Source organism: Siphateles boraxobius, unplaced genomic scaffold, assembly GCF_051911475.1.
Source record: "Siphateles boraxobius isolate OS27281-9 unplaced genomic scaffold, OSU_SipBor_1 26, whole genome shotgun sequence".
NCBI classification, from domain to species: Eukaryota; Metazoa; Chordata; class Actinopteri; order Cypriniformes; family Leuciscidae; genus Siphateles; species Siphateles boraxobius.
Window position 1 is genome coordinate 1,337,501 of NW_027508876.1, and position 13,547 is coordinate 1,351,047.

Genomic DNA, 13,547 nt, shown 5'->3' on the forward strand with positions numbered 1-13,547 from the left:
ATCTAGAAAGTCTTTTTTTGTAATAACTAGCTGAAAGTACATTATCCTTTATATCGTGTGTAAATGTGACAAGATCAATGTTCTGATTTGTCAGCGCTCATTATCGTAACCTCTGTTTTTGTGCAGTGCGAAGAGAGATTGAATCACTAAACGAACGTTTGGCTGGAGAAGGACAGACAGTCGATGGCGGTGATCTGAGCAAAGGAGCCTTGAAAACAAAAGGTACATGCAGAACAAAACTGACATTCATCGTTTGTTTAACTTCTGCATTCATAATATCAGATCATTGAACAAGCTTTTGAATAAATAATAACGTTGTCTTTTGATGGTTCAGAGAGAATAATTTGATAACGTTTTGCCTAAAGCTGTGTCCTTGCATGATATAATGATGTTTTAACTCCAATTTGCTATTCAATTATCAAAAGATCTACATAGTCAACTGTTTGTAGAGACCCTCTTCTAATGATGGAGTTTGGCTTTTTCAGCTACACCCATTACTAACAGGAGCATAAAGTCATACCGCCATATAATCTCCTTAGACAAACATTTACAGTAGAATGGGGCCCTTTTCTGTTTCAGATTGACAATGTTTTGGTACAAAAAGCGAGGTCCATAAAGAATAGTTTTTTTTAAAAGTTTGTCTGGTGTGGAAGAACTTAACTCTGCTCGCTGAGCTGAGAGACCTATATTAAATGAAAATTGAAAACTAACAACTAATCTTGTAGCAAATAATTCATCTTTTTCATATTTCATTCATAAACTTATAATTTCTTGCGCACAGCTAGTCACAGCACAAGTCAACTGTCCCAAAAGCTGAAGACGACATACAAGGCCTCCACGAGCAAGGTATGATTGTATCTATGGGGTTATCGCTCACATTTTGCTCTGAATAAAATTGTTACTGTGGGTCAAGCTCAGAATATTTCTCTGTGAACCTCACTAATCTCTATATAAAGACTCAATGTCTCAGTGCAAAGTTCTGCTCTTTCTAGCCGGCTTACAGAATTTCCTGCTTAACATATGTAGATACTTTAGAATTGAACGGTTGTCACAATACCGAAATGTCAGCAATACCAGTGAAATCTGTCAACTTCACAGCAAAGTGAATCATGTTGTCAAATTCATGCTGTCAAAGTTACCCGCCGAATTGACAACACGCTGACGTCAGACGCACGTCCGTTTACAAACCAATCAATGTCAAGATGCAGCCCACATAGATGATGACGACAGGACGCAAGTATGTCACGTAAAGTTCTTTAGTGCGCTTGCATAATTGCAGTGTGAAACCAAACCAAAACTTTCTGAAAGTATAGAATGTATCAAAACGTGAACTTTGGTCCGGACCTTGGTGCGGACTTTCAGGTGCGAAAACGGAACGGCATCTACAATCGCATAAAACAATTTTGTAATTTCATCACCTGGTGTATTCTGACTCAGTTGAATAACTGGTATTGTTACATCTGTTCAATTTTGGTATCGATTTGTGACCTCTCTATTGGAAGCTGTTTTTGGTGGTTTTGTACGTGTCTTTATTTTGTCTCTGTGTTGAATTGTGAATGAAGTGGTTCTGTGTTTAAATGCATTTCAGTAATGCTGAGTTGTGCTCTGTTTGTTAAGATTCTGGTTTCTTTCAAGTACATAAAATACATATTTCATGGAGGTAAATGCCAATTTATCAATAGTTTGGGTACAAAACGCGTCATGCGTTGATCTGACATAGAAAGTTCAATACATCAGTTATGGAATTTCATGATCTATTTTGATATGCGTTGCAATAACACCCAGTTTATTACACATTACTTTATTATCCAAAATACACTTCTTGAGTTTTCAGACTCCACTACTTCCGACACATATCCGGTTATATTATATTCCGTTACATTTGTACGATTCAAAATAATTCAGAATTTGACTAGAAATTTTTGTTTTTCATGTTTCATCACATATGTTAATACCAAATCATAATTAAATCAAATTCACTCACTCAATATTAACTAGTATCTGTGCACACTGTTTTGCTTATCAGCTTATTTGCTCATTTTTTTTAATTAAATTTTTTGCTGTGTAGTTACTATTTTTAATGTTTACACCACTAATATTTTGTGTTCTTAACCAAATGGCTGTTGGAAATGAAGTCAGTTAGGCATTTAGAAAGCTCATGGTTTTCAAATGTCATGTTTTCTCTCAACTTTCCACATGGGTCCATGATTGGAGCCAAGCGCCTAGTTTACCTGTAGACTCTTGAATATAGAGCTGAATGGTGCTGATTCAAATTTAAAATCATCTTTTTAACGTTTTGATCCTCAGATTACAATTGTTCTTTTCTCTCGGTTTCACTGATGTAGCGCTCAAATTCTTTCCCGGGGAAAGTAGGTGGACCTCGCAACTTCAATGTAGGAAACTGGGAGTTATGGGGTGGAGACTCATGGGTAATTAATTCCTCAGTGTGCCAAAATGCATGAACTATCCAACAGTTGGGGGTCATAACCCAATAACAACAATCCATCAACCTGTGCTTATCTGGCTAACTCTAACACTAATTCAGCGTTATACGACACGTTAAGATAATGTCTTGTAAATATCAAAATATTTCTTGAGTATCAAGAAATCTCGCTTATGGATGATCTGAGTAGTTGGCTTGGCTTGGAAACCTTTGATTGACGTTGATGTTCTTAACTGCCAGCAAATCTTACCCCATTCAAGCATTTGGCCAGAGCAAATCGAAATCTTGAATTGGTTCATGATGAAAAAAGCCGATCAGAAATGTTCTGTGACCAGTAAGAATTTTGCGTACAAGCCAAAAAACAAACATAAAAACATTGCCATGGCTAAATATCTTGATGGTGTCCTGGGCCAGATGTGCTGGCTGGGAGAGAACCATGACAGCTGGCTAAATCTAATAAAGATATTACAGTATTCTGGCTTTGAAGAGTTGTCTTTTTGACGTTTTTGTTCTAACAAACTGGCAGCAAAAATTTCTTTAACTCTAATTAAATTCAGACTTTATACCATTAAAAAGTTGATCCCCCTGCTGAGTAGTTCTGTAACGTGGTATCCCTCATACAAACCCTTCTCTGGAAAAACACTAGACACGGCAGAAGAGAAAACACCAACAGCTCTTTCCCCCGTTACAGGGAACATTAGCTGATGTTTCTTGTTTAGTCAGTGTTGAAAATGCTCTCTTGTTTTCAGGCTGTACATAGTGTATTTTTACTCTGTTCTGCTTTTGTAACGCCATAAAAAGGATTGAAAATGTTAAATATTAATGGTTAAAATTAGAACTTGATTCACTCAATAAAAATCAGCTGTATGTTGAAGCTGAGATCTATGGACAAGGCTCAAAACAAGAAAAAAAAGTGTCAAGTAGCAATAATATTTATTTTCTATACATTTTATTACACCTGTTTATTGCTTTATGAAGAATAATACTTTTGTTCTTTAAACAAAGATCTTTTCATTGAAATGCTTTGTTTTTATTGTATTTTTTGTTCAGCTATGTAATTGTTAACTATTAAATTGTAAATTACACATCACAGCCATACATAAAACAAAGTATTATGTTATATAGTATATTGTTCAGAGAATATTTTTTAACTTGACAGCAACAGACAGTGGAATACTTTTGGTGATTTTATTTTTTAGTTCAAATTAAATCGTACTACTGCAAATGGATGCATTACAAATGTAGTTATGAGTAATTGCCCTCAGGTTTCCTGTAACTTTTAAGTATATTGTACATGAGAGTTCATGATTTCAAGATTGTCTTTGAACATGAGGAGCTTGGTCAGTTACTTTAAAATATTGTTTTCTAATATTAAAGAGCATTTTCACCTTTCTGAGATGAGGGCTCATTGTGCTTGCCGTGTTTGCTCTTACCTTCAGTGAAGTTTCGAGCTTAGCAGTGCTTATTAGTAGTTAGGCTGCATATTGACATGCTTGCATACTTTCCTCAGTCCATTGCTTTATAGGCCCTGTTTACAGCTGGTATTAAGATGTGTTTTGGTCGATCGGATCACAAGTAGACGAGGGAGACGCGTACCCGTTACACCTGGTGTTTTAATCCATCTCTCTTTTGTCCACTTTCAATCACTTCTGTCCTGAATTCTTCAAGGGGAGGGTCTATGGGCGGATAAATGTATTTCTTTTTTCTTCTAATGGATAAAATAAGCTTGAACAATTTACATAAGAACTTGACCGGAGATGACAGAAACACACAGAGTAGCAGCTTTTGATTCTGCTCTGACAGAAATCAGGAACGGTGAGAGAACATTGTGCTTGGTACATTTTACGTTTTTTGGGTCTTCATCCGACAAAGTATATTTCCCGTCTGGCTATTGCACTTCCCATAATGTTTACGCATTAGGTCAGTAGAGTTAATGGTCTTTTGTTCGACCACAAGAGCGTTTACATGAGCGACAGCAATCCGGTCGTTTTCAACAACCTCTGGAAGTGTTTGAAAGTGGACGAGCTCAAAACCTTTTAGACCCCGTTTACTCCTGTATTTAGCGTCGTCCACTTGTGATCCGATCGACCAAAACGCATCTTAATACCTGGTGTAAACAGGGCCATAGAAGTCATTTGCTTCCTGTGATGCCAAAACATTTGTTAAAGTTAGGACAATGTACCTCAATACTTCTTTATTCTGAACATTGCCTTTCACAAACACTACTAGGGATGCACTGATATAGAAATGTTGGCCGGTACCAACTTTTATGATTTTATCTTATGACTGCTGGCCAGTATTATAATCTAAACTGTTTAATTGGATCATATTGTTGTTGGAAAAAGAAAATGAGATTCACACTTTGGTTTTTAAGTTAAATGTAAGTTTAATTACAGAATTTGATATGCTTCGCATTATAAAACAAAACAAAAAAAACGATAGTGTACGACATGAAATGGTCACTGATATATCATGCATCCCTAAATATTACAGCTTTTTTTTTTCAAATATATGTGAAACTAACTTTGTTAGTGTGTAGGTATCAAGAAAAGAATCCTTTTTACTTACAAGTTAGTTACAGATGTACAATATTTTACAATTTACAGTTGTGTAAACTATTTTGATGTTTTTCAGAAGGGGAAATTGTATTCATTTAAGTTAAGTATAGATCGTATTAAAATATCTAAATACTAAATGATCTGCAAAATTTTAATTAGTGATATAACGATTTACACTACCCGTCAAAAGTTTGGGGTCAGTAAGATATATATATTTTTTTCTTTTATCGATCAAGGATGCAATAAAGTTAGGGTAGGCAATTAAAAAAACTCTTTTTGTTATAGTCCTTCACATCCTGATAGCAATCAATAATATTGCAGACATCACACATGCAATCATCACACGTCATCAATGCGTTCTTTAAGTCTGTGCAGAGTTGTAGACACGTCAGTCACTGAACGCCACAAACGAAAAGCAGCCATCTTTTACAGATCCGACTAAAGCTAGATTGCTGTTGCTTGCCTTTCCGAAACTGCATACCCTACCTTTAAAGAAACCGAAAATTACAGAAAAGGCCTTTGTAATGTTTCAAATGATTTCTGTTTCAAATAAATGCTTTGTTCATCAAAAAAAAAAAAAAAACTTGAAAATTGATCATGGTCAACATTGATAATAAGACCTTTTTTTAGCACCACATGTTAGAATGATTTCTGAAGGATCATGTTACTCTGAATTACATACACATTCAATATATTCAAATAGAAAACAGTATTTAAAATTTGTATATTATAGAATATTACTGTTTACTGTGTTTTTGATCAAAAAATGCAGGCGAGCGTAACAACCTGATCAAATCATCTCCCGTTATCTTGCAGACCCCAAACCTTTGAACGGTGGTGAATCAGCCGGGCCAGTTAGTTCATTTCGGACAATATTTGGGCCCTTTTTAAAGTTCTAAAACACATCAGTGGATTATAGTAGTTCACCAGGAAAGGTTGTGTGTTACAGCGAGTGTACCACATTTTCTGTTATTGAAGATCTTTGAGTGAATTTTAAGTACATTTTCTATAAAATAGTTTTGTGTAATTTCAGCAATTTTGTAAATGTGTCATTTACTTCCATTGTATTATATATATGATATATGATATATGATATATGATATATATATATATATATATATATATATATATATATATATATATATATATATATATACTATATGCATTGGCTACATAGCAGCCAATGACCAACTTGCTCTCTTTTAGCTCAGCTTCTTTCCTTTTCAAATATGATCCATATATATTATTTACATGTATAATTTTCAAAATTTACTGTTTTCTCATTCGTTTGTATTTGTAATTAATTTAGTTTGTTTCGTAAGTTTTTATATATTTTAACTGTATTGATGGCTGTTATTTTATGTTCGTTTGGGTGTTTTAATTAGAACTTTCCCATTTCAGAAGTATTGATTACGCTCTCCTTTCATAGACCTTGATCTTGTGTGAGAGACTGTATGACTGAATGCAGTGTGTTCACACAATCCAGCTGTAACCACATGACGTGTGTTATACGTGTCGAGATGTTATAGTGATGTATGGTTTGAGTATATCCCATGCTTCTGCGCTGCTTACTGTTGCTCTGTAGTTAGATACGTGTGTGTGTGTGTGTGTGTGAGAGAGAACCTTTGATCAAATGCTCACTCTCCTCTCCGTCCCTCAGATTGTGTCCAGTTTCAAAGCCACCACATCTCGTGCAGTTTGTCAGCTGGTTAAGGAGTATGTGGGACACCGGGATGGGATATGGGACCTGGCCGTGACTCGGGTTCAACCGCTGGTTTTAGGCACAGCTTCAGCAGGTAAATCTGCCACAAACACACTCTCGTTGCCCATTATTTTTAAATCAGGTATCACTTTTTTTCTTTTGTCCTGTCCTGATTGAATAAAAATCAGGGATATTTGTGAACAGTGGAAAAGTAACTGTATGAATTAATAATTAATAATTGTAGTTATTTTATTTCTATTTAATTATACTTCATTCTATTGCTATTTTAATTATCAAAAACATAATACAAAGTTCTGTCATGACTGCATTAATCAAGCTCAAGTATTCATCCCTGTTAGTCAAGTTAAAGGTGTCCTATCATCCTGTTTTACGTTCACCTTTCTTTAGTGTGAAATGTTGCTGTTTGAGCATGAAAAAAGTCTGCAAAGTTACAAAAACGCCTGAAACGCCTCCATTGTAGTCTTGAGTTTTCTCAACATGTCACAATATTCCTCATTTAAATAATTCCCGCCCAAGGCATGCACAAAGTAAAGAAGCGAGGCCTGGTTGAGTTAGTAGTGTGTTGAAACTCACAGTTCTGGTAAGGGGCGGGACATTTCCCAAACACACTCGAAGCGCTTGACCAATCACAACACGCTGGTGCAGCCGACCAATCAGAGCACAGTGTGCTTTTCAGAAGGAGGGGCTTCATAGAGACAGGAACTAAACAGAGCGTTACTGACAGACTGGGAAGAGACGAGCTGCAAATATGGAAAAACTTGAACATTTAACATTCAAGCATGAACATATATTCTAGTTAGCCCAAAAACAAATAAAGACTTTGTAAAAAACCCAAAAAAAACATTATCTAGTTAATCAGTAACTGTAAATTACCATTCAAACTAGATAGCCGCTACTAAGTGGCAGATTAATTTAGGCAGAAGTTTGATCCTTGTTACTTATTCTGACTTTTTTTTATTTTTTATAATGTTTATTGCTCATAAAATTACAAGGTTTGAATTGTATTTAGACGTGCCCCAAATTCTGGTAATAGGTTTGCTGAATTGCAGACCTCATGCAAAATAAAATGGCTGATACAATACCGCTTAAAAGTTTGTGGTCTAAGTTTTTTTTTTTAATGTTTTTTTAAAGAAGTCTCTTATGCTCACCAAGTCTGTATTTTATTTGATCAAAAATACATCTAAAAGAGTCACATTATGAAACGGTCTCTTATTCAATAGATTTTAAAATGCGGTTACTCCAGTCTTCAGTGTCACATGATGCTTCAGAAACCATTCTGTCATTCATTCTTCTTCAGATCACTGTTGCATGCTGTGGAGTATTGAGACGGGGAAGTGCCTGTTGAAATATGCCGGCCACGCTGGATCAGGTATGAAACTCTTCACAGTACGCTTATGTGTCAAGATGTGTAACACTTGAGGAAAGTGTTGATTTTGTGAACTTTTGTTTGTTGATTAGTATCTTAAGATTTGATTGGCTGTGGGTTTGGTTAGTGTTAACTATATGTTTTATTGAGTCTAATGAATGTTTGTTGTGTTTTTTTGTCTTGCAGTCAACTCCATTAAGTTTCACCCCACAGAGCAGATGGCACTTACAGGTATACAGCAACACATTCAGTGTTTGTTTTACAATCTCTGCTCTTTCATTTCCTTTCTCTTTACCTTTATCGAAAAGTAAAAAAACTTGAGATACATTTTTTTTTTCAAGTTTTTCAAGAGTGACCTGGCCAAGAAGTACAAATAACATAAAACTTACAATATCAACCACAATACAATACAACACCATCAGGAATCACAGCAACAATTTACCAGAGGATAAAACATAAGTCTTTTAAAAGTACTTAAATTTGGTAATATTTTACAATAAGGTTTCATTAGTTAACAAAGAACAGTACTTTACAATTATTTTTTTTATCTTAATGTTAATCTTAGCATTTACTACTACATTTTTGTTATCATTAGATAATTCACTGTGAGGTGAACATGAAAATTTGTATTAACTTACATAAATAAAGGCTAATAAATGTTGTAAGAATGTATTGCTCATTGTTAGTTCATGTTAGTAAATGCATTAACTAATGTTACGCAATGAGACCTTAGTGTAGTGTTTTGCGTTAACATGAAGTTCCAGTTTCACAATACATGAATTACACATATGAATAACAGTAAAATGTTGCAAATATTTTTTTTCTCACACTTGAAATGTGATTTGGATGTTTACAAAGCAGACATTTTATTTATGCTTACAATCTTATGTACACTTCCACAAATCTTACCCTGCGCATGCAAATCTGTATGGCATAATTGTATCTTCATATGGAGGCTGTCCCGGGATTTAAACCAGGAACCTCTCGCAGCCTAAGCGGGAATCGAACCCCCATTCATTTATCATGTGACTGAAGGCTATGTTGCCTTCTAATATTTATTTTTCCATGAGACTGAGATATTTTTTTCGTCTCTATTTGTATCTCTTCCCACACCTGTCAGATGCTTTTAAATGTGATTGGATAGATGACTGTCCTTTTTTTAATATAATGTTCCATCTGTGTTTGCTTTGTGTGTGTTTCCTGACAGCGTCCGGGGACCAGACGGCTCACATCTGGCGTTACATGGTACAGCTACCACTTCCCCAGCCCCCAGCTGACATCAGCGTGAGTGTTAAAACACACACCGTCAGAATTCGGCCTCCTTTTTATGTAATAATGCTCCTCTAGAGCTGTGGTTTTCATCCAAGTGCCTCAACGTGAATGCTGAAATCAATATTTTATCTGCAGTTTTTGTGCACCATTTATTCATGCACTAGCATGGTATTCGAAAGACAAAAAACTTAATATTTCAAGAAATAATAATAATTTGCTCCACCTCTGAAAACTCATCCAACATTTGTTCCCCCACACTTAATATTGTTTTACTTGGAAATATTGCCACAATTAGGGAGTAAAATAGGTAACGAATGCTGTTTCATGTTGACTGTTGTTTTTCCTCAAGAATTACCGTTATTTCTTAGTTTTGTGTACTTAAATCTAAACTATGTATTTTTTTTTGATTAAAAAATAGCAATGTTATTAATAAAAGAGTGCAAAAAATGTATCTTCCAAACCATGTCTTTACTTAAACCAAATACACTCTGATTAACCTATAATAATGATTTATGTTTTAGAGCTGTTGGGACAGACTTTGTGAAAAATTGCATGCATACGTCATGTTATTTTAATATCTCTGTGTCTGTGATACTAAGGGGCCGTTTACACAACATCGTTTTCAACAAAAAAAACTTTCAACTTTTTATGTGTTTTGGCTGTTCATTTATACGACAACAGCGTTTTGGGGGCCAGAAAATGCAAACTTTTGAAAACGGGTTTCAAAGTGAAAGTTTTTGAAAACGATACCGTTATTGTCTCTGTATAAACTACAAAAACGCAAATTTGTGAAAACGGTGACGTCATGCGCGTGCGATACGTGTTCAGTCAATAGGCACGTAGTGTTCTTTACAAAGTGACATCGCCACCTACTGGCCTGGCAGCAGAATACAGCATTTTTAGTCGTTTTCACAGATCCGTGTGAACGGATATTGTTTTGACAACATTGTCGTATGTATACGAAATATGCAAAGGAAAAACGTTTCTGTTTTTAGTTGTTGTGGAAACGTACCCTAAATCATTTTTATTTGTATTAATTTATTTCAGTTTTAATGAAACTGAATGAAAATGAGAAATGTTGCTTTGACAACTAGCTGAAATAAATTTTGTTAATTTAGTTTACTTCATTTTAAGTAATCTAAATATTTTTTATGGTTTTAGTTTACTATGATAGTCCTGACAGAGAGAAAAGCAGCTCCTAGCGTGAAGCTAATGTTTGTTGTCCCAGTGAACAAGACGAAAATGACCATGATTTTTCAAAACGGCAAAACTAATGCAAAACGCATGCAGGTTTAGTTTTTAATCGCTAGAAGTTGCAACGTGTAGCTTGAAAATGTTCAGTAATTATGGCTGCAATCACATTTTATTGTATTTATTTACCGGTCAAAGTCTGAATAAGTTTTAAATCCATTCTTTTCTTTAACGTGCCTGTGTGTTGACTCTTCTTTGCTCTCTGAATTAGGCCTCGCTGGACGATGACGTGGACTTCTCTGATAAAGACGAGGCTGACGGGGAGGCAGAAGGGCCCAATGAATGTCCCACTATCCGTGTCGCAATGACGACCTTGAAGAGCCACCAAGGGGTGGTGATCGCAGCGGATTGGCTGGTGGGAGGAAAGCAGGTGGTCACTGCCTCCTGGGATAGAGCCGCTAACCTCTACGACGTAGAAACCTCTGAGCTGGTGCACACCCTCACAGGTGAACATGTCACTGCTCTTGTGGTTACCTTTGCCAGGGTTTTAGGATCATACACCTCTGTTTTACACGTGTGTGTGTGTGTGTGTGTGCAGGTCACGATCAAGAGTTGACCCACTGCTGCACTCATCCCACCCAACGTCTGGTGGTGACTTCATCCAGGGACACCACCTTCCGCCTGTGGGACTTCAGAGATCCCTCCATCCACTCTGTGAACGTCTTCCAAGGCCACACCGAGTAAGTCACATGATCTCTCTTCTTACATTCTTACATGTAGACGTTTGACTGTCTACACACAGGGTACAAAATGAACACTTGAAATAACACAAATGAAATCATTGTTATAAAAAAAAGCTCTTCTAAAGACAAGATCAGTGACGGTCGGCCACTTACTGTCTTACTATCTGACATTTTTCCAGGAAGCCAAAAGACCTCGTTGTCATAACTCAGGGACTCGGTGTGGAGAGACATTTTAAAGTTGTGTCACCAAAGATGGAATATAAAGAACAAACTCAATAAAGGTCTCGACGGTTTTGTGCCTGCTTGCTTTCATAGCGAGAGACTGTAGCTTAAGTGATTTTGAAAGTGACATGACTAAATAACTCGTATTTAATATAGATTTGTTATAGGGACACAGGGTGTCCGCGGATCCTTAAAAAGTCTTAAAGTCTTAAATTAGATTTTTTAAATTTAAGGCCTTAAAAAGTTTTAAGTATGATTTTTACTAATGAAAGGTCTTACATTTTCGATGACAATTTGACTTAGACATATCTAAATGTTTTCCAAATGAAAAGTATCTAATTAGTGTACTTTTTTGTTTATTATTTGTTCTTTGTGGATTTGCTTGTTCACGTGACATTTTGCGTCACATTCATGCCAGCACTACGTCTGTCTCCTGCATGCGAAAGAGCTGGAGAGAAGAAGAAAGTTGGTTAATTTCGGATCATTCTTTACGTGCATAGTGGTGTACGATGTGTCTATTATGATATTGAAATCATTGGCATTGCGATCTGACATCGCATTTGTCTCTCATCCTTGCTTTCACTGCGTGATGTGTCAGTGCAGTTATAGGTGTCCCTAAATGAGTTTTTGTCTTATATTTATATCATATGTTTTTATCATACAATATCACATCAGCAAGCGGGCCGTTTTCCCATGCACAATAGCAAATGTGATATTTATTTTATATAACAGTTAAATTAACAATAAATTAACATTGTGAGTTAACTTACATAAAACAATATTGTCAATATTGTTTGTTTTCCCTGTATTTCGCCGACGAGAATTTCAATATGAAACGGTAGCAGAGTTTCAATGCAACTGACAGCGATGATTCTTTTGACTGAAATCTGCGTTTTGAACGAATCATTTTAATGATTCAATGAACAATTTTTCCTGAATGAATCAGCCGTTTGAAAAAAGCGGTTGAATGAATGACTCCCTAAGACTGTGATTGGCCGCCGCCTACTGGCGGTTTTAGTTTCACATTTAAAGTACCATTTAATTAAAATGTTGAAATTAGAAATCAGTTCATATTTAAATATTGAATAAAAACAATCTCATAGCTTTATTTATGCAATTGTAAATGGAGTGTAAATGTATTAATGCCAGTTCTGATGCTGCTTCTTTGTCTCCTGCACTGCAAAGATGGATTCAAAGATTGATTTAATGATTTAATTTTACTGGTAATTTAACAGTGGTATTGTGTTATTCTAATATAATTTAATTTGAATGTTAGAATTTGACATAAAAGGTGATGAATACCTCTAAGTTTAAAAAAAAAAGTTCATATATAGGTGAAAATGCCCCTGGAAATCAATTTAAGGTTGCAAATATTGCCGTTAATAAACATTTTTAATTTCTGTCACTGCTGTGAACTGACCACTGCATAGAGTATGAAAAATATGAATATCTTCGTGAGTAGGCTGTCAACAACAGGCCTAAACCAGCCATGGTACCAGTACACAAACAGTAAAATATCATCTAATTATTATCAACAAAAGTTTGAAAATGTCGAGACATATTTTTATCAATATTGCGCACCCCTAATGTAAGGTATTAATTTTTGATTTCTTCAGGTCTTAAAAAGGTCTTAAAAGCCTTAAATTTGACTTTAAAAAGTGTGCAGATACCCTGGGGACAAGAAAATATGAAAATACTGACTAGTAAGAAATAGTTACGGCTGACAAATATCAATGTTGTTATTTTTAACTAAAACTATTAAAAATCATTTTCGTTAATTGAAATAAAGCTGATGTAAAATATAAATATTAGATATAAAAGTTAAACTTAATAAACATAAATGATAATTACTCAGATAAAATAAGTTTATGTTGAGGTACTTACATTTCTAAAGTGGAATAAAAGTAAACTAATGCTAAATAGAAATATTTTTAAATAATACCAATAAAAAGAAACGCATAACTAAATGACTAAAATGAAAACTGAAAAAATTAAAAAAGGTTTATTTCAAAATCGGTAAAATAACGAT

General features: G+C 35.1%; 1 protein-coding gene across 11 annotated transcripts in view; it reads left to right on the forward strand.

Moving 5' to 3' along the window:
• wdr37 (WD repeat domain 37) overlaps positions 1-13,547 on the forward strand; it is a 40,903-nt gene that overhangs the window by 8,853 nt on the left and 18,503 nt on the right. For all 11 annotated transcript variants that reach the window (XM_077244116.1, XM_077244115.1, XM_077244121.1 and 8 more), the window contains 8 exons: positions 127-222; positions 782-846; positions 6,662-6,797; positions 8,022-8,093; positions 8,277-8,321; positions 9,298-9,374; positions 10,825-11,059; positions 11,152-11,293. In XM_077244116.1, the coding sequence (XP_077100231.1) occupies positions 127-222; positions 782-846; positions 6,662-6,797; positions 8,022-8,093; positions 8,277-8,321; positions 9,298-9,374; positions 10,825-11,059; positions 11,152-11,293 (868 nt within the window). The remainder of the gene's footprint in view (positions 1-126; positions 223-781; positions 847-6,661; positions 6,798-8,021; positions 8,094-8,276; positions 8,322-9,297; positions 9,375-10,824; positions 11,060-11,151; positions 11,294-13,547) is intronic.